We start from the raw sequence: 26,893 nt of genomic DNA on the forward strand, positions 1-26,893 counted from the left end.
TGTGTGTGTGTGTGTTTTCCTCTCACAGTCCTACCTTCAACATTCACACCTCTCACCTTCTGCACTCAGTTGTCATTTTCCATCTCATCACCATGCCCAGACCATCTCAGTCTACCCCTCTTCATCAAACAGTAATGCATTGAAGTTCCATCCTTCCTCTTAACTCTTCAGTTTCAACCATAACCCTCTAGGCCTCTCATTCAGGGACACATTACACATCCTACACATCCATCTAATCATTGTCATTTTTGTACTTTTAAGCATACAGATATCCTTTTTCTGTACACCCCAAGTCTCACTACCATACAGCATTACACTCCTAACACATGATGCATAGAAGGGCTCCATAACATGGAGGGAGAGCTGTCTTAGTGGTAGGAGAGGCAGCTCCTGAACTTTCTCCAACCACTCATTACTCTAGTCACAGAGCTAGCATGTTCCTCATATAACAAAACTCTCCACACACTCAAGAGACTGTCCAGTGAGATTAAACCTTTTTTGCATCTTAGTCTCTACATGTTCTCCTTGATATACCACACACACAAAATCAGAATTATTTTGCATCCCACGTCTAATACCATTATTCTCTATGTACCCACTTATCACAAACACTGCACAAGATGGATTTACTTTCCACACCATTAAGACAAACTGCTGATGGTCACATTCCCCCTGCTTTGACAGTACTGCCAGCAGCCCTAGATATCATTGTTTTTGTTATATCTTCATTTTCTTTCAATCCCTTGTACCTTCTTGCATCTCTCCACTTCCTAAATCTTTCCTCCACATCCATCTCATTCTCAGCGATCAACACTGCGTTATCATCATACATCTTCCATGGGAGCTCATTTCTGAAGTGACAAAGGAGAGCTTCAAGCACTGTGATAATCATTAAGGTGCATAAGACTGACCCTGGATGCCTTCTTCACATGCTTGCACTCAGATGAGGTGAACCCTTAACAGGCGTAGCAGAGTCCAGACCTGTCACAGTCAAATTCCACTCTCAGGAGTCTGTGATAATGTTCCTTCCAAGCTCTCCTGGTACAACCATATTACCTTAATTATTTTTCACACATTATTCACCAAAAACAGCTGTATTACCTAACACTTGCCCAGCTGTCTTGAACTTCCCACTCATATAACCCATGATGTTCAGGTTATTCACAAGATTGTCCTGTTTTACTGTGTTGGTGTATCTCCTTGTGGTTCTACATTAAATAATGAAGAAAGCTCCATACTGCCATCCCTCTTTCAAGCCTTGAACAATCTTCTTGGTCGTTTTATTGCTGCATCTTTTTTATCATTCCTCCACCACATTGTATTATGCCTATTCCCCCCTCCCTCCAGCTCATACGTTGTTTGTTGTTTCTTGGATGTCGTGTTTTAGTGTATCCCATTCAACCCTTACCCAGCCAGCACAATTGCACACAGTCATTTTCACTGTGCACATTTTATTGTGAAGTGCATTTTTTAACATTCATGTTTCCTAACTTGTATAGTCTTCCTTAGGCATATAAAGAACATTTTTCTCTTGCTTACTTCTTCAGTATCATATCACACACAAATAACTTGTGTTGTGAGGCACATTCATGACCTCCAGTAACTCTCACATCTATGACATGCTTCCAAGCAGGTCTCCATCCTTCCATACATCCATCACATTATGCTTTATTGCCCCATTAAGAACATAGCGATGCTTGGCTAGGCTGCTCAGCCCAGACATCTTAAGGAGAGAGTAACCATTCAATTGCGTTTGAGTGTCATAATGTGAGGAATATCCTCCTACCATATCCAGGTGAAGCTTCTTAACCCACTGAACCACCAGATATTGATTGGTCGAGTATATGGTTAGTACCCAACCTAATAAATGGTTTCTTGGGTTATAGGAAACTATTTGGCTTTTCACTTTATGTAGACTAACTAGGAAATAGTCAGTTTTACTCTTCTACCACCCGACTCATACAAAGTATTGCCTATGAATATGTTTAACACATGACAGTCAAGTATTCTCCTTCAAAACTTATAATGCCAGCCACATCCCACCTTGCATTCCCACATACCCCAGAGCATGTGTTCATTCAGATCGCTACAGAACACCACAATCTAGCTGAGCCACGTGCTTCTTGCCTCTTACATGCAACTCACTTCATTTTACCATTTGGAGTGTCTGCATTGCTTCCCCTACCCGCCCACTCCTTTTAGAACATATATTCGGGTCACCTATAGTTCATCTCTGGTGTTCAGTAACTTCTGAAGTTTTACTTGTCAGAACTTAGCCACTCAGCCCCATCCCACCTCATGCAGTCATCACCATGTGTCAGGGTTAGTACATATGCATCCCTGTGATGATGGCCACAGGCTGAATCAATGACCTCAGGGCAGCCCAGCATGCCAGTGGCAGGGGCACCAATCCACACACAACTCTGCATTGTGACTGACACTGCATTATTTACCTGTTGATAGGGAAGATTCTTCAGGTTATTGCTTCAAGGTTCTGACCCTTCCCTAGTGGGCAGAAGTGGCAGCCTAGTAGAACCCACCTTTCATGTAACCATTGGCCCAGGCTGCATGCCAGTCCCACCAAGCAGCTTGACATGTCTGGAAACCATTGGGTGACTTTGCCACCAGCAACATCGAGCAGCCATCAGGCAGTAATTAGACAGGTTTTACATATGTCTTTTGTCCGAACTGACACAGTCCCTCAGTAGTAGGGAATAATATCAGAGACACCTGTTTATTACTTGTGATAGTTTCAGCTTGGCCTTTGACACTGTACTTGTGGCTGAGTACCTTGCTAAAGAGTGAATAATGGCAGAACTAGTGTACTAAGTGTAGTCACTCATCATTCTTTTGGTAATGCTGTCTAGGAGTGAGGGAAGCCATCCACCTAATACTCTGATGAAAGATTCTTAATATAAATTGAGTTGCCATTGAAAATCATTTGTGTCACTCAGCAGGAAATTAGGGTTTGTTCTTTGTGAATAATGATTTTTTTTGTAACTCCCATCTTATGACAATATTATCCACTCATATCTGCGGACTCTAAAAGTAACTTTACTAACTGAACGCAGTGCTTCAGGATTTCTTGCATTTTGCAGTCCTGTTTTGTAGTCTGTAATGCAGGTAAAAACAGTTAAAGAAAGAATACTGTAATATAAGGTTTTTTGAATTCAGTAATCTGTCAAAGTGAAAACACTGTCATATTTTTCCATTTAACAGTAGCTTTCTGGAATCTGTATGTTGTTGATTCTTAATTTGGTACAGTAACACTTAAAGGCCACAGTAAATCCTACCTCCCCAATGCACCCACATGCACGTCCTATCTTAGCACACCTTTTCCCCTGCTTGTGTTGTGTTGATGCTGCTGTTGGTGCTGCTGCTGCCCTCTGGTGGTGGTGGTGGCAGGGTACAGAAGGCCAATGAAGTGATCACAGACATCCAGGTTGCAGTCGCCAATGCCCCACTGTGAGTACCTGTAATTTGCTTGAATCACACATGGGACTGATAGAAGCCCTCATGTTCAACTGCTCTAATACAGTTTTATGCACAAACTAATCAAAGGATTTTAAGAGTTTTGTGTTCAGATTATTATTATTTTTTATTCATTTGTTTTTCCTTCTTATAAAAAAAAAAAAAAAAAATCTGGTCATGACAGTATTCTACTGACATTAATAAAAATCACATGCATCAGTACACTGGACTGTCATTTGATTATCACAACACTTACATTACTGTGAGTGTACAATATTAAGATTCTCATGTTAAATTTTATAGCTCAGTGAGGTAAAGGTAATTCTCTCAGCCGAATGAAGTTGTGGTGTAGCAGCAAAAATAAAAAATCATGTTTCCAAACTGTTCTTGAAGGGCTAATTAAGATAGTATTTTTTTAGCACTTGACCCACCGTACTTGCCTCAGCTGAATTTTTCATGTGGTGGTAATCAATTTAAAGTGCTTTAGCATGTCATTCATCCTTAGGGATTAACCACATTACTTGAACGCCAGGAGTTATCGCACAGAAATGAAACTGCTTGCTATCTTATATACACTTCATTGTCTGTGCATACAAATACAGGCTTAAATGAACAGCCATCTCAGGTTTTCTGTACACATCGGAGTTTAACAGAATTGCACAATAAGTGAAAATATTTCTTGGAGTGAGTTGAACACTGGGTGTTTTGATGGTCCTACGTCTGTTTGTCTTTTGGGACAGGGATATTGTGGTTTGGTTTCTGATTTCTACTTGGAATTGGGTTTTTAAGAGGAATTGGTTTTGCTTTGTGTTTTTACTAATTGTTGCCACTGATTGACACCTATACAGTACAATCTATTGCACTGTCACTTAATACATAAATGTTATATGGTGCCCAGCGACTGTATAATAATTATGCGTATTTTTATTTGTTGTGTTTTTAAGTTTGTCTATCCCAGGTGCCTCACTTTCACCAGTGATTTCATTACTGTATGTTATGATGAGTTTGCTCCAGGTTTTGTTTGCTGTTTATACTGAGTGCATAAGTGTTCTGTGAGGTAAGTGACATTATTGTTTCAGCACAACACCAGTCTCTGATTTTCGTGAAGTGTGTGGTATAATTTCATAACAAAGTGTGGAATTTGATACTGAACTGCACTCTGGTTATTGATCGTAAAGCTATGTACTGTTTATGTAGGTGGAGTCTTGTACTGTACTTATTAAGATCTCTTGGTAATATTTGCCAGGTATTATTTTGTTCAGGAGGACAAGAGAGGGAGGGAGAAGTGGATTCTATTTTGTTGGGTGTGAACCGAGTGGGACAAGGGATTATGATCTATTTAGCAGCCTTTTACAATGCAGAATTGGTATGGTAATATTTCATGATGAAACCTGATCCCCCCCCACCCTTTTATTTGTTTTGAATGGACTTATGTATGTTAGCGTGTCATCTCTGTTGGTCAGGTCAGTAGTGTGTGACCCTATCAGTCCTTGTGGCTTGGAACCAGTCCTTCCCAAGAGGGGATTGTTAGGAGGCTGTGGCAGTAATATATTTGCACCCTATTGAGGTTTCTTTGATGACATATACAGACTCTTTGTCACAAAGAGACATTCCAACATAGTGTCCACTTGCACTTCGCACATTATGCTCCAGAAGCCTTCTACACCCGTACCCAGTACAACACTAGGTGAGGGCAGATCACGTTACTAATGATAAAAAAGTGATATTCTTATTTGTCCTTTGGACCCATCAAACATGGCTTGAACATATTATAGAGCTACCTGCCCATGTCAGGCATGAGCAAGCTGGCTACTGCAGTACATACATACATACAGCCGTGTTTTTTGCGGCTTTAAATGCTGCGTGATTTCTTGCTACATCTGTTTTGTCTCCAAACCCAGAAATCATTTTGTAGAATGTAAATGAATAAAGCCTTCAGTAGGTAGTGTTTGTGGCATGTTACTCTGATGAATAGACATATTTACCACAAATACAGGATTATGAATATCAGTTACCGAGAGACCTGGTGGCTGATAAATTGTTTTGTGGTTGATGACACCCTTACATTAGTAGCCTTCTTCAACACACTTCATTGTCACATCCTTACCCTTTCTTTATTGCACCCACGTCTCACAGTGGCAAGTCTGTATGTCATTATCATCATCCTGACATTTTTTCCACCTCAGACCCAGAAATAAAGAGAAAGTACAAAAGTGTGATAAACACTGTATAAACAGGATGCTTAGTAAAATAAGTTACACTGCCATTTGCTCATAATTCAGGAAACATAACCAAGGTGAGGCAAAGCTGTCATTCAGCTGACACTGTACCATAATTGGTAGGGAAACTATTATTCACCTCTCCCCATAGCCCCCCATTTCAGGTCTTTCTGTTTTTCATTATTTTACCCGTGGATGTAATTGGTCACATCATTCAGATTACCATGATATCATTCATAGTACTGAAATTTTGTGTATTGATTAATTTTGTTTATGAAGACTCCAACTTGCTTTTGTGCATCAGCCTTTGTCACCTAACGATGTCTTTCCATGCTGCTCAGTCTCCAGCGGCCTCTTTGTTCAGTACTTTATCCCTGAAGTTACACTGTATGACCTTGTCCCAAGTCTCTTTTGGTCTGCCTCAAGTAGCTCTTCCCTCATTGTTCATATTTTTATCCTTCTTACCTGTGTGTCATCCCCCATCCTCTCCACATACCCAGACCATCTCATTTTATCTCTTCTCATCACATCATGAATACACTTAAGTTCCATCCCTCCCCTCAACTTCTTATTCACAGTCCTAACCCCCTGGCCTATCATTCAGGGGTGCACTAAGCATTCATCAGATCATTCTCATCTCTGTGTGTTTGAGCCTACAGACATCCTCCTCCTTTACTGTCCAAGTCTCACTGCCATATAGCAGTACACTCAGCAAAATCCATAACACAGGAGAGCCCTCTTAAAGTCAGGTGAGGCAACATCCCCCAGTTCTTCCAACCACTGCTTAACCTTACCACTGAGGTAGCTTCAATCCCACCTCCAGCACTAAATATTCTTTAAGAGTTGTTACCTGAGAAAGAGAATGAATCGTAACAGTTGATTATAGGAGTGAAGCTTTTAACCTGTCGCTTCAGTCACATCTTACTTTAGTGTTTTTTTTTTGCTACCTGCAGCTGATTTAATTCGGAAATACTTCTGATATTGAAAGGGTTTATGAAGACTTAATCTGACCCCATGGGTTGATGGGTTGCTACAGTATTTGTGAGGTTAGCAGCCCAAGTATGGTTTTTCCTGTTGTTGCTGTCACCATACTGTTTTATTCAGTGTGGGAGAGATCTCAGATGAAGGAGTTTCTGAAGATTGCTTCTAACCCCCTCAGCATGGTGGGGCCTTTCCTAAGCTGAGTAAAATCATGTGGCAATAGCAAGACAGTTAAAATGGTGTAATCATAGTGAAGCATTGTATTCTTTTAAAGTTTCTTGTTCTAGGAAGAAACTCTATGCATTTCTTGTTGTTCCATTTTGAATGGCTTTGTACTTGCTTGCATTTGTCGGATTTGTTTACATGATGGCAACTCTCCTTGTTACTTGATGTCTGGCAGCATTTCTGTCGAATCCATTAACCCTGAGGTAATTTTTTATAGGCCTTCATACCAGGTTGCTAGGCCAGTCTCTTGGTGCTCCACCCTCTGTGCTTACATTTCCTAGTTTCTTTTACCTAATATTCATGAACCATTCTCTTTCATTATCAAAACCAGCTCAGTCTCCCCCCACATATATCACCAGGGACTTCTGTTGTCTCAGGTGCTTGTTCACAATTCTGCCAGTATCAGTTTTGTTATTCAGGGAACCCATACCCATCCAACTGGTCATCCTTATCTCTACATTCTGACCAACACTCATCCTCTTCATTTACTGCATATTACATTTTTCACACCAGCACATAGTATTTCGTATGTGTGAAAGGGAAGTCCCTTCAATGTTAGAAGAGGTAACAGATCCTTAAACTAATTCACTCCACTCCTAACCTTTGCACCCCACGCTTCCCAGTGCAGATCACGATAAGCATACAACAAAATTCTTCTTCAGACTCCGGAGACATATCTGCCAAATCTGTCTTGACACATCTTTCTCTTCACCTCAGCATGCAATGCACTTAAAGTCTACCACATCTTGTAGCCTAATTTTGACGTCTGTGCATTTGTTGTGTACCCACTTGTTCCAAAACTTTACATAGAAGTGAACTCTTCCCAAAACCTCTCCAGCACACAGGTCAACTCTGGAACTGTCTCCCTCTGTATCTCCTACTTCCTACGATCTCCAGTCTTTAAAATGCACTGTGTCCAGGCATCTCAAAATGAACGGATCTTGAATTTGGCTCTCTTTTGTATTGTTTCTGTTTTTTTCTTGGAGGGAATGGTTCACAGGCTCCTGGCCTTTGGTTTCTTTTTCCTTGCATTAAAAAAAAAAAAAAATACACCTTCTATCACCACAGTACCATCATCCATGCATGTGATCATCACTCTGATTTCATCCACATTCATTCTCAGTCCCCTTGACACCATTCTATCCCTCCACAAGCTAAATCTCTGTGGCCTTCCTCTCATTGTCTTCAATTGACACTAAGTCATCACATAACAGTTCTCAAGGGAGGCCAGTCATAGCCACTCGACAGTCCTTGTGGAACCATAATCACCAACCAATTTGTTTATTGATCAGGTTTATTGTGGGGAACTAGTGTTGAAATATCACCATGTAGTACTGAATGTGGCACAACAGTGGTTAGTGGTTACAGGTTGTATTTACATTGCTGGCTGGGTGTGTTGATTTTGGGCATTATGCAGATATGATTGCAACCTTCTTCCCTTAGTGGTCTTCATACTAAGCCTTATTGGCACAGTGTTCCAGAGATGTTTGTGGTGCATTTTGCTTCATTTTTGAGCAAGATATTTTGACCTGTCAGTGACGTCATGATTGATGTGGTGCACAAAAGTTTGTTTACGTTGGGTATATGATAATGGGAACATCTTTGACGTACCATTGTATCACTCCTTGTGATAGGACAGGTCTAGTTTTTGTGGTTAGCTGTACAGTATCAGATAGGTACATGATATAGTGCTGTTGTGTTATTTATATGCTTGCTTGGCTGGAGCGTTATTGGAGTATTATGGTCCTACAACACCTACTGTTACAGTACTCAAGATTTCTTAATTGGCGTGATTATTATTAAGTACGTATTTTATGTTGTGCATTTTGTGCAGAAAAATTTGTGCTAAAATATAAGATTTTAAGTGCTTAATAGGGATTAGCTGAAATATTCATGCTATACTTACAGCTTTTATATACAGTAGTACAGCAATGCAGATTATTGTAGTGTAATTCCCATCTGTACTAGTAATATAGATCAGTCTAGGATGTAGTATAGGTCATGGCAACATTCTGGAAGCAGACCAGATGTAATGTGCTAGAAAACCCAGCAAATCCCCAAATCCACAACTACCAGTACACAAGAGTTCATTGTTTCTCAAGCCAAGGTCGCTCATCCCACAGGTATAAGAGGATGTCCGGAGCTTTTAACGACCTAGGAGAGGCCATTTCCCAGCAGCCAGCGTGAGTAGGGTTGTCGTGAGCTGAGGGGTGGGGTGGGAGTGTGGAAGGGAGCTGGCAGTAATACTTGGCTTGGTTGGCAAACTGTGTTGTGTGGTGGACTGTTAGTGATTATTTTGCTCTTCATATTACTGTTCCTGTATGTAACTGCTGTTCCTGCACCTTGATTTGTTTGCTGTACAGTTCATTATAAAACCGGTTATTAAATTGTTTGATTACTGATATTGTATTCAGATATATGTCCAGAACAGACAAAAAGGCCAGTTTTAATACAGAGTTCATACTTTCAGTAACCTTTGTGAGACATTACTTTGACAGTCTTGATCCACCTCATGTTATAATATCAAGCTGGCCAGCATACACCAGCCTCCCACCTCCCTTACATAAGGCCTGCCCTGCCTCGCAGTGTATTGTGTCGCCTCACTAACACGCTGACTGCAGTATTCTCTGACATCACCTGGCTTGACTTGTATGATTGGGCACATAATTAGGGAAGCAGTAGCATATATTTGTTGCCCTGTCCTGTCTCACAGTGGTGTGATGGGAAGACAGTAACAATCTTTAACACCTGAAAAAAACAAAAATGGAATGAATAACTAAGAACTCTACTGTTCTGTAGGTATGCAGGAACTAAATAAGTACTGTAATGCTATTGTACTCACTCACTTGCACCCTGGTGTAGCACGTAAACCATAAAAATAGAAGCTGTGGTACTTCACTGCTCTATAGTTGGATGAATACTTCTTGTGCAGTTAATAACATGAATTTTTATCGTAAAAATTCTATGTCTGCATCATCTCTTAGTCTCCTTTTCCTAATCTGTTTTCCTGTACTTCGGAACTGCATACAGTATATAGCATCTTTCATCTACCTCCATATCTCTTCACTTTTTTCTTCAGTTCTTTTTGTCATCAGCTGTCATTCTTCGCTGACATTATTCTCCTCTGAAACCTCTCTTATCGGCCCTGCTGTCTTCTCTTTCCTGATAGGGCTTCACCTCCTTCACTTAGATTTGTAAGAAATATGCTAACTGTTAGCTTACAGTACTACTAATCAGTACTGATATTTATTGTTTTGCTTCTTGCCAGTTTGTTTTCAGAAGTACAGTGCAGTACTGCCAAAACTCTTATGTACTGTATAAAGTGGCACCTCTTCCAGAGTTATCAGTTTTTGTCAAATAGAGCAGAACCTTGGATGTCTTAGTGAGAATCAGGTAGGTTTCGTATTATCTTAGATTCACTGTATAGTGCAGTGAATACTTCCCAGTGGAAGTACACCACAAAGTTTCTTGTAGGAACAGCGTTATACACTTTTTGTGGGATATTATGATATCTATCAGCTCTCATCTCCACGCCTTAGGTTTAGCCCAGAAACAAAGTACAGGCATATCCCAGTTTAACAATGCAATTGGTTAAGTACTAGCACACCGCTAGGTGGGCTGTCGCATCTCGGGGTAAATTTAACACGTAAAGTAGAGGGATGCGTTTTTAAGCCATGGGTTTCTTCCCCAACCAAGTCCTAAACCCACACAAATGTGTCCAAAAACAAGTTTCTAGCTAACCTAAACCCCCAAATAGCTTTAAAACAAGCTCAACTAGGCCTAAACGGAGTTAATGGCTCACCTAAACCCAAAAATAAAATCTGAAAGTCATCAAAAATGTCTGGAAAAAATCAAACAGTAAACTGTTCCCCAAAATGACAATGCCCACCCCACCTGTGACTAAAACACATTAATCTAAGTAAAAGCAGTTTATGAATCAACCTAAACACAGAACATAAGTCTACAATATCATCAAAATCGGTAAAAAAAAAAAAAAAGTTGTTATACTGGGGCTCGATCATCATTCAGCGGGGTAGGATGGTATTTGTACCCCCATCAGTGCTTGGGTATTGCATCTAGTGTATCGTATCTCGGGGTCTACCTGCAACTGTAGTTACTATGAACAGAATCCATGCACTTCCTTATCGATTTACCATGGTGTTAGTACCCAAGGAAAGCTCAAACGTGTATAAAAAAAACAATTGTTTTTAATTATAAAATTGAATGCGCAGCCGACAGTGGCAAAGTGAAGAGAAAGATGAAATAAATTACTGAAAGTAGCACATCACTCTCAAGTTATGGCTTATTTGAGTAACTGGCAACTATATGAGGTTTTGACAGGGTTGAGTCCTGCTCAGGTAGTTGCCGGTTTCCCTCCCAGTGGGAAGTTTTTGGCCACAGTAACTGTAACTATGGTGAGTTAATTTAAAATATTTAATGGGTAGGCGTGTAATACCATATAGAAGACTGTGATATACATTTGAAGTGATTTTGCAATGGTTGCTATATTGGGGATATTGCCGCTTCAGACCCTGTTGTGTGTAACCCTCCTACTTCAGTCCTCTGGGTTAACTCCATAAACTTAGATTGGATAGTCACTCAACGTGCAGATGCACTCACCGGTGCAGAAAGATTACAGCAGCAGCAGGGAAGAGTGTTGATGGATAGTAGAAATGCACTCACGTGACCAAAAGCAAACAGATGGGGTGAAATGGTGGACTTGGGTAAACGAAAGCAGCCATGATTGACAGATGATAATTGGGATGCACGCAGCTCAGACAGCAGCACCATGGCCAGTGGGATCTGTGCTGATTACGTTTTTCCCCCGTGGTGATCAACCAAGGGTAGGTTAATTGCATACCAGGAAAAATGTCATAAGTAAAAAAAAAAAAAAAATGAGCGAAATACAGTGTATTGGGAGATGGTATAATGAGGGGGTGCCTGTGTTGTGTATTGGATGAGTATAATAATGAAAAGCTTATGCTTACATGGAGCTTTTTTGCTTGTAATCAAATAATTTTCACGCTATAATTTGTTATTTATACAGTTATCAGTTCAGAATGTATACATTGTGTGTGCATACTGTTTAGAGTTTATCGTTCACCTTAAAAGATGGGAAAGAGTAATTGATAAATGAGAACATATAATAAGCAGATATCTTTTATCAGATATATCTTTTGGTATGTGAATGCATCTCTTTAGTCCGTCAGTCCGTAATTCACCGGATCGGTCAGGATCACTTGATGGTCGTGATCGTCAGCTTTTACCCTCCCGGAAGGGAGCTGAAAGCTCATATAGTCCGATCTAAGGGCAAGGCTGTGACCTTCACACACGCACACACCCGTCCCCTTGCTCTAGGGGGACTAACCACCCACTTCGTCAGTGAAACTTTTCGCAACCTGCGAGCGGTGTACTGCACCAGCGAGCGGTGTGTGTGTGTGTGTGTGTGTGCTTTTTTTTTTTTTTTTTTTTTTTTTTCATGTCTCCAGAAAGTTGTATTAACCTTACAATAGACTTTTGAAATGGATGGGTCTGATGTAGCCTTATCATCCTCTTCACTGCAAAGCATCATCCTAAAACTGAGTAAAATTACCGGTATCTAGGGATAACAATAGTAATAGTAGTAGGAGTTGATGTATCCTGTTCATCTGAAATATGAACCCCGTGGACTGCAGGCAAAGTATCTTCCTCTTACAGTCCACCATCGTTCTCATGGGAGGTAGAGAGGGAACTTAGGATGTTTGTATAAAGGGGAAGTGGAGCTACCCAGTTGCATGGTGCCACTACGTGAAGGCGTCTCTCCAGCACCTGTAGGGATAGTAAGGGTATATATATTATTGGAGTATAAAGGTAAAACTCGGGAATGTTGTGTGAATTTTTAGCCATACTGAATTATTATTTTTTTAAATGAAATACTGTGGCTTTAAGTTGCATTTTATTTTTGGAATGTAGGTTGAACAAACAGGCTCAAAGCAGACAAGGTTGGCGTGGCTTTGGCTTGGGTTGGGTCCATAATAATTAATTAATTAATTAATGAGGTGGCAGAGACGAACAGTGTGAAGGGGAAGGAAGAGAATAAACACAGATCCATGGTGCACTAAGTATTTCATTCTCTCTCTCTCTCTCTCTCTCTCTCTCTCTCGTTTGCTTTCTTCACTTACATTTACTTTATTCCATCCTTCTCTTCCTTGTTCCTGCTTTCCCCACTCGCTTCCTTCTGTCGGCTGAGGAGGCTCCCAAACACCTTTTCCTTAGCAATTTATTTTTGGATATGGGAGGTTAATATCCCTTTGAACGTTATTTATGCAGAGTATGGCGATATTGGAAGACTTTATGGAACCCAGAAGTCAGTGAGGTATAATGAGTAAACTAAATCGCATAGGAAAAGTGTTAGGGAGCTTTCTTAACCAGCGGGGTTTTATCTGTGTCTTCATCTCCCTTCCGCTCCTTCAGTTTTCGTCATTTCAGTTCCACATGTATTATCCACTTCTTTTCCTTTTCTCGGCATTCCTCCACTCTGATCCACTTTCCTCCCCTCTCTCCATTCCACATGTATTATCCACTTCTTTTCCTTTTCTCGGCATTCCTCCACTCTGATCCACTTTCCTCTCCTCTCTCCATTCCTCTCCTCTCCTCACTCCATTCCTCAACTCTCCTCTCTCCATTCCTCTCCTCTCCTCTCTCCATTCCTCTCCTCTCCTTTCTCCTTTCCTCTCCTCTTCTCTCCTGTCCTCTCCTCTCCTTTTTTCTCTCCTTCCTTTCCCTTCCGTGCTCTACATTTCATTCCTTGCTCCCATATTTCCCTTTGTGTCCGTTTCAGTCTTTATTCCACTTATTTTCCTGTCTACTTTCCTTCTCTCCTCCCATATCCCCTTCCTCTCCCTTCCCTCCAGTTTCCTTCCTTTCTCCCACATTTTCATCATCTTCACTTTCTTGTCCTTTCTTTTCTCCATCTTTCTTCCTCTCAACTCCCCTCCCATCCCTTCATTATCATCCTCAGTCCTCTTTTCTCATCGCTCCCTTTCCTCCTTCAGTTTCTTAACCCTGTCCATTCCTCTTTTCTTCCCATCCTTCTTATCTTCCTCAAATCCTCTTTTCTCTTCGCTCCCTTTCCTCCTTCCCTTCCCTGTGCCGTCCATTCCTATCTCTTCTCTTCCCATCCTTTCTTCCTCCCTTCCTTACCCTCCCTTCCTTACCCTACCTTATTCCTTTTCACTCCGCATACTTGTAGTCCCTTCTTTCCACCTTCCATTGCTTTTCTTGTGCCACTCCTTTCTCTTCACTTCCTTGCCTTCCTTATCTCTTTCCCTTCCCTCCCTTCCTTATCTCTTTGCCCTCCTTCCCTTCCGTATCTCTTTGCCCTCCTTCCCTTCCTTATGTCTTTGCCCTCCTTCCCTTCCTTATCTCTTTGCCCTCCTTCCCTTCCTTATCTCTTTGCCCTCCTTCCCTTCCTTATCTCTTTCCCCTCCTTCCCTTCCTTATCTCTTTCCCCTCCTTCCCTTCCTTATCTCTTTCCCCTCCTTCCCTTCCTTATCTCTCCCTTCCTTCCCTTCCTTATCTCTTTCCCCTCCTTCCCTTCCTTATCTCTTTCCCCTCCATCCCTTCCTTATCTCTTTGCCCTCCTTCCCTTCCTTATCTCTCCCTTCCTTCCCTTCCGTCTTCTTAATCCAATTCCTCCCACTGTTTAATTTCATCCTGCTTTTCAATTTCCTTTTACCATCGTAGTGCCATTTCCTCTCCTCTCCTTCTATAGTATTTTTGAATTTTCTTTCATTCTCGCTGTTTCTTATTTTTATGTTCATCGTCCATTGTTATTCTCCATTTTCGCTCCAGTTGTAATTGATGTTTTCATTCCTACTTACATTCCTTCCTACCTACATTCCTGCCAACCTACCCTACCTACCTACCTGCCTATGTATCTATTTGTATCTATATATCCATGACTATCTATAGTATTTTTCATTCCTACTTACATGCCTGCCCACCTACATTCCTACCTACCTAACCTACCTACCTACCTAACCTACCTACCTACCTACCTGCGTATGTCTGTCTCTATATATCCGTGTCTCTATCTATTGCTAAACACTTTAATCCCACAGATATTTTCCACAAACGAATCGCCCATCATTCTATACTCCGCCATCAGACTGCCTTCCCTCCAACTCACCCCTTCACACTCATGTCCATCTCTTATTCTTCTAGTCATCATTTAATTTTTCTTCCCATGTCTACTTGTTCTGTAATAATTTCTCTCTCTCTCTCTCTCTCTCTCTCTCTCTCTCTCTCTCTCTCTCTCTCTCTCTCTCTCTCCCCCCACCACTAAGTATCGCTTATATCAAATTCTCCCTCCTTTACTTCACGTCCTCTCCTCCTCCTACCTCATCCTTTCTCCCCTTCTCCATTCTCTCATTTTCCTCTCCCTCCTCTTCTTTGCCCATTCTTCCTCTTCAATTTTTCCCTCCTCTATTCTTTCACCTTCCTCTTCCTCCTCTTGTGTACCTCTTTTTCTCTTCCTCTTCCAGTCTTCTTTCCCTTCTCAGTTCTTCCTTCTTGCTTCTAATATTTTTTTCCTCTTCTCGGTTCTCTCTAACTCCTGAACCATTCTCTCTCCTGCTCCATTCTCTCCCCCTCCTTCTGCCCAATTCTCTCCCTCCTTCTACCCGATTCTCTCTCCCACCTCCTGCCCAATTCTCTCTCCCTCCTCCTGCTTCATTCTCTCTCCCTCCTCCTGCCCAATTCTCTCTCCCTCCTCCTGCCCAATTCTCTCTCCCTCCTCCTGCCCAATTCTCTCCCCCTCCTCCTCCTCCTGCTTCATGCTCTCTCCCTCCTGTTCCCTTCTCTCTCTCCCTCCTTCTGATCCTTTTTCTCTCTCCCTCCTCCTGTTCCTTTCTCTCTTTCTCTCTCCTTCTGTTCCTTTCTCTCTCTCTCTCTCTCTCCCTCCTCCTCCATTCTCTCTTCTCTCTCCATGCTCCCCGCCATTTTCTCTCTCTCCCCTCCACTTCTATATTCTCTCCCTCATCCCACATTCTCTTTTCCCCCACCTCCATTATGTCCCACTTTACCCTCCTCCTCCTCCTGTTCCTCCTCCTCCTCCTCCTCCTCCGCCTCTGCCTCCTCCTCCATTTTTTCCATTCCTACAGTTCATCCTTTCCCTCCTCCTGCGTCCTCCATTTCTCTCCGCTCTTCAATCATCTGCATTTTCACCCCCCCCCTCTCTCTCTCTCTCTCATTGTGCTGTGCTGTGTTTGGGAGGGCATTTGTGGCTAGATGGATGGCGTTGCAGTGGCGGCGGGCTTGTGTGGCACCAGGAGGAGGAGGAAGAGGTGGAAGGCGAGTGAAGGTGGGATGGAGAGGATAGGGCGAAGGATTCTGAGATGATGACGAGGAAGAGCAGGAGAGAGAATTGGGAAAAGGGGAAAGAGGAAGAGGAAGAAGAGAATGGGGAGGAGTGGGGAGGGGGAAGAAGAGAATGGGGAGGAGTGGGGAGGAAGAAGAGAATGGGGAGGAGTGAGGAGGAAGAAGAGGATGGGGAGAAGGATGGTTGGATAGCAGCAGGAGGATTGGGAGATGCTGAAGAGGATAGAGAATGAAGATCGGGGGAGGGGAAGAGAATAAGGAAGAGGGGGGAGAAGAGAATGAGGAGGGAGTGTGACCTGATGGGAAGAGGAGGATTTGAATGATGATGAGGAGGAAAAGGAAGAGGGGGAGTGGGGAAGAGGGGGAGGAAGCGGATTTGTGGAAGGGGAGAAGGATGAATGGATAGGAGGAGGAGGATACGAAGATAATGAGGAAGAGGGGGAGAAGGGATGGGGGAAGATCAGCAGGAAGAATGGAGGGGGGAAGGAAGATCAGGATGGGGAGAAGGATGAATGAATAGGGTGATGATGACTGGAAGATGATGAAAAAGAGAAAAGGAAATGGGAAGGTGGACATCTCAGTGGAGGAAAAGAGATGAATGGGGTTAAGGTTAATGAGGAGGAGGGATTGGTGGATGAATGTGATGATGATGATGATGATGATAAGGAATGAGGAAGAGCAGGAGGAGAAGTGAGGGGGGGGAGGAGGTAACGGTGAAGAGGAGTCAAATAGGGAAGACAGGAAGAGGGGAAATGGGCAAAGGGGAAGAGGGGGAGGGGGGGGATGGAAGAGAGGATGAAGAGGGTTGGTGGAGACAAGGATAGCATCAAGAGGAGGAATAGAACAAAGAAGAGGGGAATGGAGGTAAGGAGAAAAAGGGAGGTAATGGATGGAGAGTAGAACTAGGGTCGAGAAGAATAGGGGAAAGGGAGAGGAAGACGAGGAGAGAAGAATTGGGAAAGGAGGAGGAGGTGGAGGAAGTGGGAGTATAGAGAGAAAGATTACTGGGAGGGAGAGGTGAATGGGAAGATATAATGGGAGGGGAGAAAAAGGAGGAAGGTAAAAGAGAGAGAGAGGAACAGGAGAAGGAGAGCAGAGTCTGGGTAAAGAGGAGAAGGAAGGTAGATGAGGGAAGACGAATGGAAAGAAGTGAATGAAGGTATGATGAAGCAGAATGAGAATTGCTGAAAACCAGGATAGTGTCGAGGAAAAGGAAGGTAGGTGGAGAGAAGGCAAAGTGGATGTGGTTGAAGTGGTGGATGGTTTTAAGTGGCAAGTAGAAGGTAGAAGATGAGGCGGGGAGGAGGAAGAGGGGAACAGAGAAGAGAGGAAGGAAGGTGAATAGGAAAGAAGAAAGAGGGAATAGGAAACAGGAGTGAATGTAGAAAAGTAAGAAGGGATGGGGAAGGGGAAAGAAGAGTGGGATAGGAAAGAGTAGAGGATGTAAAAGAGAAGGAAGAGGGGCATGGGGAAGAGGGAAAGAAAGAAAGAAAGAAGGGGGTAGGGAAGAGGAAGGGGATGAGGAGAAGAAAGATGAGAACGCGGAAGAGGGAGGGGGATGGAGAGAAGGAAAGTAGGGACAGGGAAGAGGTGTGGATGGGGAGAGAACGAATGGATGGAGAGAGATGGTAATTGGGGAGGATTAGTGGATGGATAAGAGGGGAGGAGACGTTTTTTGCGTTGAAGGGGTTAACAAGAAAGCAGAGAGAGGTGCAGTAAAACCTTGATATTATAAGATGAGGATTAGCATGAAGCATGGTGGCCTGAAACAGAATTAGTAAGGAATAGGATGGAAAACTGGAAGTTATTAAGAGACAGGATGGAAAACAAACTGAGACTTATTAGGAAACAAGATGAGGAAATTGTGGATGAAAATAGGTAAGAAATAGCATGGAGATTTGGGTATGAAAACAAGAAATAGGATGGGGAGTTGAATTTGCGAATAAATAGGGAACAGGATGGAGAATTAAGGCTGAAAATAAGTAATACATGACACAGAGAGATGGATAGGGCATTGAAAGTGAGAGTTAACTGATGGCAGGATAGAGGTTGGAAAATTAGAGGCAGGAGGTGAACTTGAAATTATGGGCGATTGAAGGTGAGTGAGGGTAAGTGAGGTGGGGCTGCACACTGTGGGAGGGGGAGTGTGGAACTAAAGGGGTAAGTGTCGTGGATGTTGAGGGACGGGGTTGGGTATTGAGGTGGAATGAAGTGATGGACAGAGATGGAGAAGTGTAAGAGTGTGATGTGTGGAAGAGGAGTAGAATGTGAAAGAATCTGGAATGGGAGGGTGGGTGTTTGAGGAAGAGGGATGGAGGAGGAGAGAATGTGGGATGGGCAGGTGGGTGTGGGTGGATGATTAATGGAATGGAAAGGAATGTGGGATGGGAGCGGGGGGGGGGGGATGAAATTGGAAGAGCAAATGGAGTGTGGCCTAGTACAGAAGTTGTTAGACGGGAGATGGAGAAGCATATGAAGTGGGATGGGAGGGTGAGAGGGGTGCAAGAAGAATGGAGTGAGGGAGAATACAGCCAAGTACAGAGGTGGTTAGCTATTACACCATATTATTAACCCCTTCAGTCTTATGACATATTTTCAGCTTTATTCTTACTCTCTTCATATGATTTTGTTACGCTTTGGAGAGACCTTTCACAGTAATGGGGTTAGTAACAGTCTTTATTAACGTCTTCACATCCTAATGTTTCTAAATAAAGCTGTCTGGAAGAACGAGTATGGAACTGGACATTTTCTGATGCAGTGCCCGAAAGCTTAGGTGGCATGAAAACTGGAGAGAGAGAGAGAGAGAGAGAGAGAGAGAGAGAGAGAGAGTGAGTGAGAGGTTTCATGGGGCCAATTTCTGTGGCCACCTCTTCTTAGTATCAGACAATGCAGGTGCAGGCGAGAAATTGAATGCTCAGAATGTGAACCTGTAAAGTACAATAGCATGATCTTTACCCAATTTGTATTGCAACCTACACACGATCAGACAGTTTGTTTAGGAAAAATTCAATTCCAGCTTCAGTGAATGCACCCTCAAAAGCAAAACACGTAATCGGAATCAAGGAGTTAAAACTGTGAGGACGAAGCTGTGAGGAAGCCCCTAATTATTGATGGTCGTTTATGGAACACCTGTAATGGGTGATGTGACGGGCCTGCACTCCACATGGCAAAGTCCAGTCAGGAGCAAAACAGGAAGGTCAGACGGGTATCATGTATCCGAACCGCTTCACTCAGCAGTTCGAGATCAGACAGGTATCATGTATCCGAACCGTTTCACTCAGCAGTTCGAGATCAGACAGGTATCATGTATCCGAACCGTTTCACTCAGCAGTTCGAGATCAGACAGGTATCATGTATCCGAACCACTTCACTCAGCACTTGGAAATCGTGCGAGTGAATCAAACCACGTTATAAACAAGATCAGCATGTTGTTCTATCATCACAAGGTTTCAAAATTATAGAAAAATCGGCACATTTTCTTTCGCACTTTCTTAATAATATGATCATTAGAGCTGGAAATGAATGAGCGAGGGAAGGAAAGGGAGTGGGATGAGAGAGGATGGTGACAGAAGAATGGGTTAGAAAACGTTAAGGAGGAAGGGTAATGAATGAGGGTGGGATATTGGGTTGATGGTAAGCTGTGAAAATGAGTTATTAGGTTATGAGGAAGAGGTATTGGCTAGGAAGTAAGTTATGAGGGTAAAGTATTGGGTTGGTGGTAAGTTATAAGGATGAGGTATTAGGTAGGAAGTAAGTTACGAGGAAGGAAATGAGGATAGTATGTGTCTAAGGAGGATATTATTGAAAAAAGGAGGATCGAGTGAAGAATTGAGAGAGAGAGAGAGAGAGAGAGAGAGAGAATGCAAGAAGGGTAGGCTAAGGAAAGAGGTTTAGGTATTGTGCAGTAACTTGAGAGGGAGGAAGATGAGGAAGCGTAAGAAGCATAAGAGTGAGTGAGAGAAAAAAGGAAAAGAATGAATGATGAATATGAAAGAGAAAGGAAGGATAAAGAAAGTGTTAAGTACTTTAATAAAGGGAAGGTAACGTAAGGGCAAAAAGGAGTAGAGAAGAGAAGGGATGGGCTGACGAAGTGAGTGCAGGAGGGAGGGAAATGAAATGAGAATGAAGTGAGGAAGAATATGGCAAAGAAAGAATGAAGAAAGAGATCTAGACGTGAGAGCTGGAAGTAAGGTGAAGGGAGGAAAGATGTGGATGCTGAAGTGGAGGAATAAGAAAGGGATTTGGGAGGGAGGGTATAAAGAAAATATAGAGAAGAATATGCAGGAGGAAGGGTTACGAGTGGGGCTAGGTATTGAGTAGGGAATAAATTATAGACAGGGAGTGTGGAAATGAGAGACGTGTTAAGAGGATGAGGTTAAGAAGAGGCGTGGGATGAAGAAAGGAGGAAGGAGATGGAAGAAAGGTAAAACAGTGAAATTAAAAGTATGGCCTAAAAAGGTTAAGGTTTAAGAATGAGGAGTGGGAACTTGAGAACTGGAAAGAAGTTGAGGGGGAAGGAAGAGAGAGAGGTGCATAAGAGGAAGCATGAGAGATGAGAGAAGGTGGGAGGAAGAAGATTGGGGGGGAGGAGAATATTCAGGAGGAAGGATAGTGAAAGGTTTGGTATTAGGATGGAGATAAGGATGAGTGAAAGAGGGAAGTATTAGGTATCAGATGACGATAACATTGAAAAAGAAAAAGATGAAGGACTGGTTGCAGGAGGAGCGAGAGAAATGAAGAAAAAAATAAAGTGCAGAAATATAAGGACCGAGGCTTCGTTATTGAGATGGATGAAGGTGAAGGGAGAGAAAGAGAAGCATGATAGAGATGTCAGGAAATGATTGAAGAGAGTTGGATTGTGTTAGTGTAGGAGAAAGGGCAAGGGTGAGCACGAGGGGTGTCAAAAGAGTAAAAATTATAGAGTTGTTGGGGGCAAAGTGCATGAGGAGAAATACGTGAAAATGAGAGCTGGGCTAAAAGAGAAAATCGTGAAAGAGGGGGAGGAGGAGGAGGAAAAGTTATGAATGAGAGTTTGGCATTTATTTTGTAAGGAACGGTGGGGGGGGGATGAAGAAATTGAGGGTAGATTGTAAAAGAGTGATGGGATGGAGAAAAGAGTTGGGAAGAGTAGAGGAGGAAACGAGAATATGAGAGCAAAGATGTGGAATAAGGTTTAGGTATCGAGATGGAACTACGTTATTGCTCGGAAGAAGATAGTTTTATGGACTCTAAATGTTTGTCTGTTTCTTGTTTGCAAATTTATCTTGTTTTGCATAAAGATAAATTGCTTCCTCTCCAGTCTACTTGCACTTTAGAGTTCTGGGTATAAGGGATTTGGTTCGATTGAAATTTCCTTGCTTTCCCTGTGGAGAACCGGAGCGATTCCCTTTACAGTACAGTACATCAGCCTTCAATGGCCAGCCGGGTAGTAACAGCAGGGTTGTGGCCGAAGCTGCTGTATTAGAGAGAGAGAGAGAGAGAGAGAGAGAGAGAGAGCGAGAGAAAGAGAGAGCGAGAGAGAGAGAGAGAGAGAGAGAGAGAGAGAGAGGGAGGTTGCTGTCATGTGATTTGTACTCGGCGATGACTTGTGATGTGATAAAGTTTATTGACAGTGGGTGGTGTGATGTGATGGAAACAGATAGTTATGGTAGTCTTGTAGAGCTACTAGTAGTAGGTGTTGTTATTTTCGTAACAGCAGCAGCAACCCCAGGTTCATTTGAAATGTGAACTCACTGAACTGCAGGCTGAAGCTGCCCTGTTCTTGCAGTTCTCCATGCACCTTATTGGGATTTAGGAAGGAAAGTGGGAAAGGGTTATATAATTGGGTTTTGAAACTACCCCGCTTTGTCGGTGCCACTACGTGAAGGCGTCCCCCTCCAGCTTTGTGGTTATATGATATTGTTCATGTACAGTACTGTACATGTATACCATAAGCCCTGAGAGATGAGAAAACATGTATGGAATGATAATGCGTTGTAATGATTGAAAATGGTCGTGGCAAAAATGCAGTTGTTATGCTGGTGGAGACTGGTGGTGGTGGTGGTGGGTGATGGTGGTTGTGGAAGCTGTGACGGTGGAGGTAGGAAGAATGTGTGGTGAGGAATGAAGGCTGCTTGTGAAGGTGATAGTGATGGATGGTGATGCTTAAATGATTGTGAAGGTGGTGCTGGTGGATGGTGGTGGTTGTAATGGTTAAAGGTTATGATTGGTGAACGTGATGGTGGTATTGGTGGACGGTGGTGGTTGTGCAAGTGGTAGTAGTGGATGGAGGTGGTTGTGAAGGAGGTAGGGGTGTATAGTGATGGTTGTGATGGAGGTTGTAGTGGCGGATAGTGGAGGTTGTGGCTGTGTGTAAGCTGGTGGTGTGGGGATAATCGTTTGGACTGGGGGAACGGCTGGTTGGCGACGGTTGCTTAGCCGTTGGAGGGGAGGAGGCGAAAAAGAAAAAAAAAATAGAGGAGGAGGAACAGAAGAAAAAAAAGGATGAGGAGAAGGAAAGGGAAGAAAGAGGAGGAGGAGAAGAGGAGGAATAAAGAGGGAAGGAGGAGGAGGGATAGGAAGGCTAGTCGAATTTAAAACTTGTAACCTCTCTCTCGAATTTAAACCCGGGAATGGCCATATGGATCCAGACAGAGGCAGGCTTTGGAATTCTGTTATGGCAGTTGTTGTAGCGTTAACCCTTACAGTAAGAGGGCGTCATTTTTATCTCAATTCTTTTTCCATCATATTTTATTCAGCCTTAAAAATAACCTCTGGCAGTGAAAGGGTTAATGGAGGCTGTATCTCACCCCTTCACTTCGAATATGATCATCTAGTATTAATAACTTTCAGTCTGATAACTTTTGTATATTGTTCTCGTTCTCTGTCAAGTTGATTTTTATAACTAGAGAAATCTGTCCAGGTTGATCTAAAGGACTTGGTTAGCAAAAAAAAAAAAAAAAATGAAGGGGTTAACACACACACACACACACACGCACACACACACACACACACACACACACACACACACACACACACACACACACACACACACACACACACACACACACACACACACACACACACACACACACACACACACACACACACACACACACACACACACACACACACTGCCGTAAAATTTGAACTGTCAGACTAAAACAGAGCATTGAAACGCTACAATTCCGTTATGTCCGTTGTCGTAGGCGTTAAAATGACGGTGTGAAGCGATGAATAGTGTAATGGAAAGTGTTTTACTGCCCAGGTAATTATTATTGAGTGGCAGTCTTTGTAATACGTAATTCTGTAATGTGGAAATGTTCGTGTAATAGACTAATGTATTGTATATGCATAGGAGTTTGTTGTTGTTTGTATTTATGCGGGCGGCTGGTGTATTCGTTGATTATGTATGCCGAGAGAGAGAGAGAGAGAGAGAGAGAGAGTTTGGGAAGCCACAGAAGCTCTCTTGCGTCGTATTTAACTAGCGCCAAAATACCTACAGTACGTCAGCAAAAACACACACACACACACACACACACACACACACACACACACACACACACACACACACACACACACACACACACACACACACACACACACACACACACACACACACACACACACACACACACACACACACACACACACATTTTCATTCAGTCCTCTTTTCATTCACTCACCCTCCATATCATCCTTCCTCCTGTCATTTCTCTTCCTCTTTCATCCATCATTCTCTGCCTCCTCTCTCCCTCATTCATTCCCTCTCCATCTCCACCTCACGTGATTTACTGGCACTGCATTCCTCCCTTCACCCATCTCATTCCCTTCCACTGTCTCATTACCCTCCCTTATTCTTGAGTTACTTTGTCTTTCAACCCCCCATCCTTACCCTCTCACTCCCCCTTCCCATTTCATACTCCCCATTATTTACCCGTCCTCCTTCCTCCCTATTTCATTCCCCCTCCCCCCTCCTCCCCATTTCATCCTCCCTATCCCCTCCTTCCCCATTTCGTTGTCTTTTCATACCCTGTTTTATTTTCCTTCCCACCATTTCCATCCCCTCCCCCTCCTCCCCCCATTTCATTCCCCCTCTCCTCCCTTGCACTCTCTTTCCTTCCCCTCCCTCCCCCAGTCTACCTGTTCTATTCCCCCCCTTTCCCTTGTTTCATTCCGCATTCCCCCTTCATTTCATTCCTTCCCGTTTATTCCCCTCTTTCTGTCCCTCCCTCCCTGTTCCAATCCCCATTCCCCCTTCCCTATTCCATTCCCCCCGCAATTTTCCCCCCCTTCCCCTGCCGCCCGTTTGGTCATTGGCATTGTTAATTAGTTGGTATGACGTTAATTGCAGGTGGAAGTAATTAAGCGTAATGGTATGTGGGTTGTGCCATAAAACTACAAATAACAAGGTCTTTGCTTTCGTTATTATGCTGACGTGAGGAGTGTAACCAGAGTGAGTGCGTTTGACCTCATGGAAGAGCACGCGCGCACACACGCGCGCACACACGCGCGCACACACACACACACACACACACACACACACACACACACACACACACACACACACACACGGGGTAAATTGAGACGTTCTTGCCCCCTCAGTACTTTCCTTTAGTCCAGTTGTGTGTAGGGCAGGGGAGTGGTGTGGTGTGGTGTGGTGGTGGTGGTGTAGGGCAGAGGAGTGGTGTGGTATGGTGGTGGTGAGCAGGAGAGTGGTGTGGTATGATGGTGGTGTCGGGCAGGGGAGTGGTGTGGTGGTGGTGTAGGGCAGGGGAGTGGTGTGGTGTGGTGGTGGTGTAGGGCAGAGGAGTGGTGTGGTGTGGTGGTGGTGTAGGGCAGAGGAGTGGTGTGGTGTGGTGGTGGTGTAGGGCAGAGGAGTGGTGTGGTGTGGTGGTGGTGTAGGGCAGAGGAGTGGTGTGGTGTGGTGGTGGTGTAGGGCAGAGGAGTGGTGTGGTGTGGTGGTGGTGTAGGGCAGAGGAGTGGTGTGGTGTGGTGGTGGTGTAGGGCAGAGGAGTGGTGTGGTGTGGTGGTGGTGTAGGGCAGAGGAGTGGTGTGGTGTGGTGGTGGTGTAGGGCAGAGGAGTGGTGTGGTGTGGTGGTGGTGTAGGGCAGAGGAGTGGTGTGGTGTGGTGGTGGTGTAGGGCAGAGGAGTGGTGTGGTGTGGTGGTGGTGTAGGGCAGAGGAGTGGTGTGGTGTGGTGTGGTGTGGTGGTGGTGTAGGGCAGGGGAGTGGTGTGGTGTGGTGGTGGTGTAGGGCAGGGGAGTGGTGTGGTGTGGTGTGGTGGTGGTGTAGGGCAGGGGAGTGGTGTGGTGTGGTGGTGGTTTAGGGCAGGGGAGTGGTGTGGTGTGGTGTGGTCTGGTGGTGGTGGTGGTGGTGGTGGTGGTGGTGGTGGTGTCGGGCAGGGGAGTGGTGTGGTGTGGTGGTGGTGTCGGGCAGGGGAGTGGTGTGGTGTGGTGTGGTGGTGGTGTAGGGCAGGGGAGTGGTGTGGTGTGGTGTGGTGGTGGTGTAGGGCAGGGGAGTGGTGTGGTGGTGGTGTAGGGCAGGGGAGTGGTGTGGTGTGGTCTGGTGGTGGTGGTGGTGGTGTCGGGCAGGGGAGTGGTGTGGTGTGGTGTGGTGGTGTCGGGCAGGGGAGTGGTGTGGTGTGGTGTGGTGGTGTCGGGCAGGGGAGTGGTGTGGTGTGGTGTGGTGGTGTCGGGCAGGGGAGTGGTGTGGTGTGGTGTGGTGGTGTCGGGCAGGGGAGTGGTGTGGTGTGGTGTGGTGGTGTCGGGCAGGGGAGTGGTGTGGTGTGGTGTGGTGGTGTCGGGCAGGGGAGTGGTGTGGTGTGGTGTGGTGGTGTCGGGCAGGGGAGTGGTGTGGTGTGGTGTGGTGGTGTCGGGCAGGGGAGTGGTGTGGTGTGGTGGTGTCGGGCAGGGGAGTGGTGTGGTGTGGTGGTGTCGGGCAGGGGAGTGGTGTGGTGTGGTGGTGTCGGGCAGGGGAGTGGTGTGGTGTGGTGGTGTCGGGCAGGGGAGTGGTGTGGTGTGGTGGTGTCGGGCAGGGGAGTGGTGTGGTGTGGTGGTGTCGGGCAGGGGAGTGGTGTGGTGTGGTGGTGTCGGGCAGGGGAGTGGTGTGGTGTGGCGGTGTCGGGCAGGGGAGTGGTGTGGTGTGGCGGTGTCGGGCAGGGGAGTGGTGTGGTGTGGCGGTGTTGGGCAGGGGAGTGGTGTGGTGTGGCGGTGTTGGGCAGGGGAGTGGTGTGGTGTGGCGGTGTTGGGCAGGGGAGTGGTGTGGTGTGATGGTGTTGGGCAGGGGAGTGGTGTGGTGTGATGGTGTTGGGCAGGGGAGTGGTGTGTGGTGATGGTGTTGGCCAGGGGAGTGGTGTGGTGTGGTGATGGTGTAGGGCAGGGGAGTGGTGTGGTGTGGTGATGGTGTAGGGCAGGGGAGTGGTGTGTGGTGATGGTGTTGGGCAGGGGAGTGGTGTGTGGTGATGGTGTTGGGCAGGGGAGTGGTGTGTGGTGATGGTGTTGGGCAGGGGAGTGGTGTGTGGTGATGGTGTTGGGCAGAGGAGTGGTGTGGTGTGATGGTGGTGTAGGGCAGAGGAGTGGTGTGGTGGTGGTGTCGGGCAGGGGAGTGGTGTGGTGTGGTGGTGGTGTCGGGCAGGGGAGTGGTGTGGTGTGGTGGTGA

The 26,893-nt window shown here is 44.6% G+C and overlaps 1 protein-coding gene across 6 annotated transcripts in view; it reads left to right on the forward strand.

Annotated features, from left to right (window-relative positions):
* LOC145416522 (uncharacterized) overlaps positions 1-26,893 on the forward strand; it is a 294,640-nt gene that overhangs the window by 42,044 nt on the left and 225,703 nt on the right. For 2 of the 6 annotated variants that reach the window (XM_080285482.1, XM_080285484.1), the window contains one exon: positions 9,020-9,079. The exons of 2 other annotated variants lie outside the window; for them this stretch is intronic. In XM_080285482.1, the coding sequence (XP_080141608.1) occupies positions 9,020-9,079 (60 nt within the window). Of the gene's footprint in view, positions 1-3,405; positions 3,466-9,019; positions 9,080-26,893 lie in introns of all 6 variants that reach the window. 2 more of the 6 variants (XM_080285481.1, XM_080285483.1) reach the window with 2 other exon arrangements.

This window comes from Coenobita brevimanus, chromosome 106 (assembly GCF_032717465.1).
Source record: "Coenobita brevimanus isolate Jiangsu-jjx chromosome 106, ASM3271746v2, whole genome shotgun sequence".
In the NCBI taxonomy this organism is placed as follows: Eukaryota; Metazoa; Arthropoda; class Malacostraca; order Decapoda; family Coenobitidae; genus Coenobita; species Coenobita brevimanus.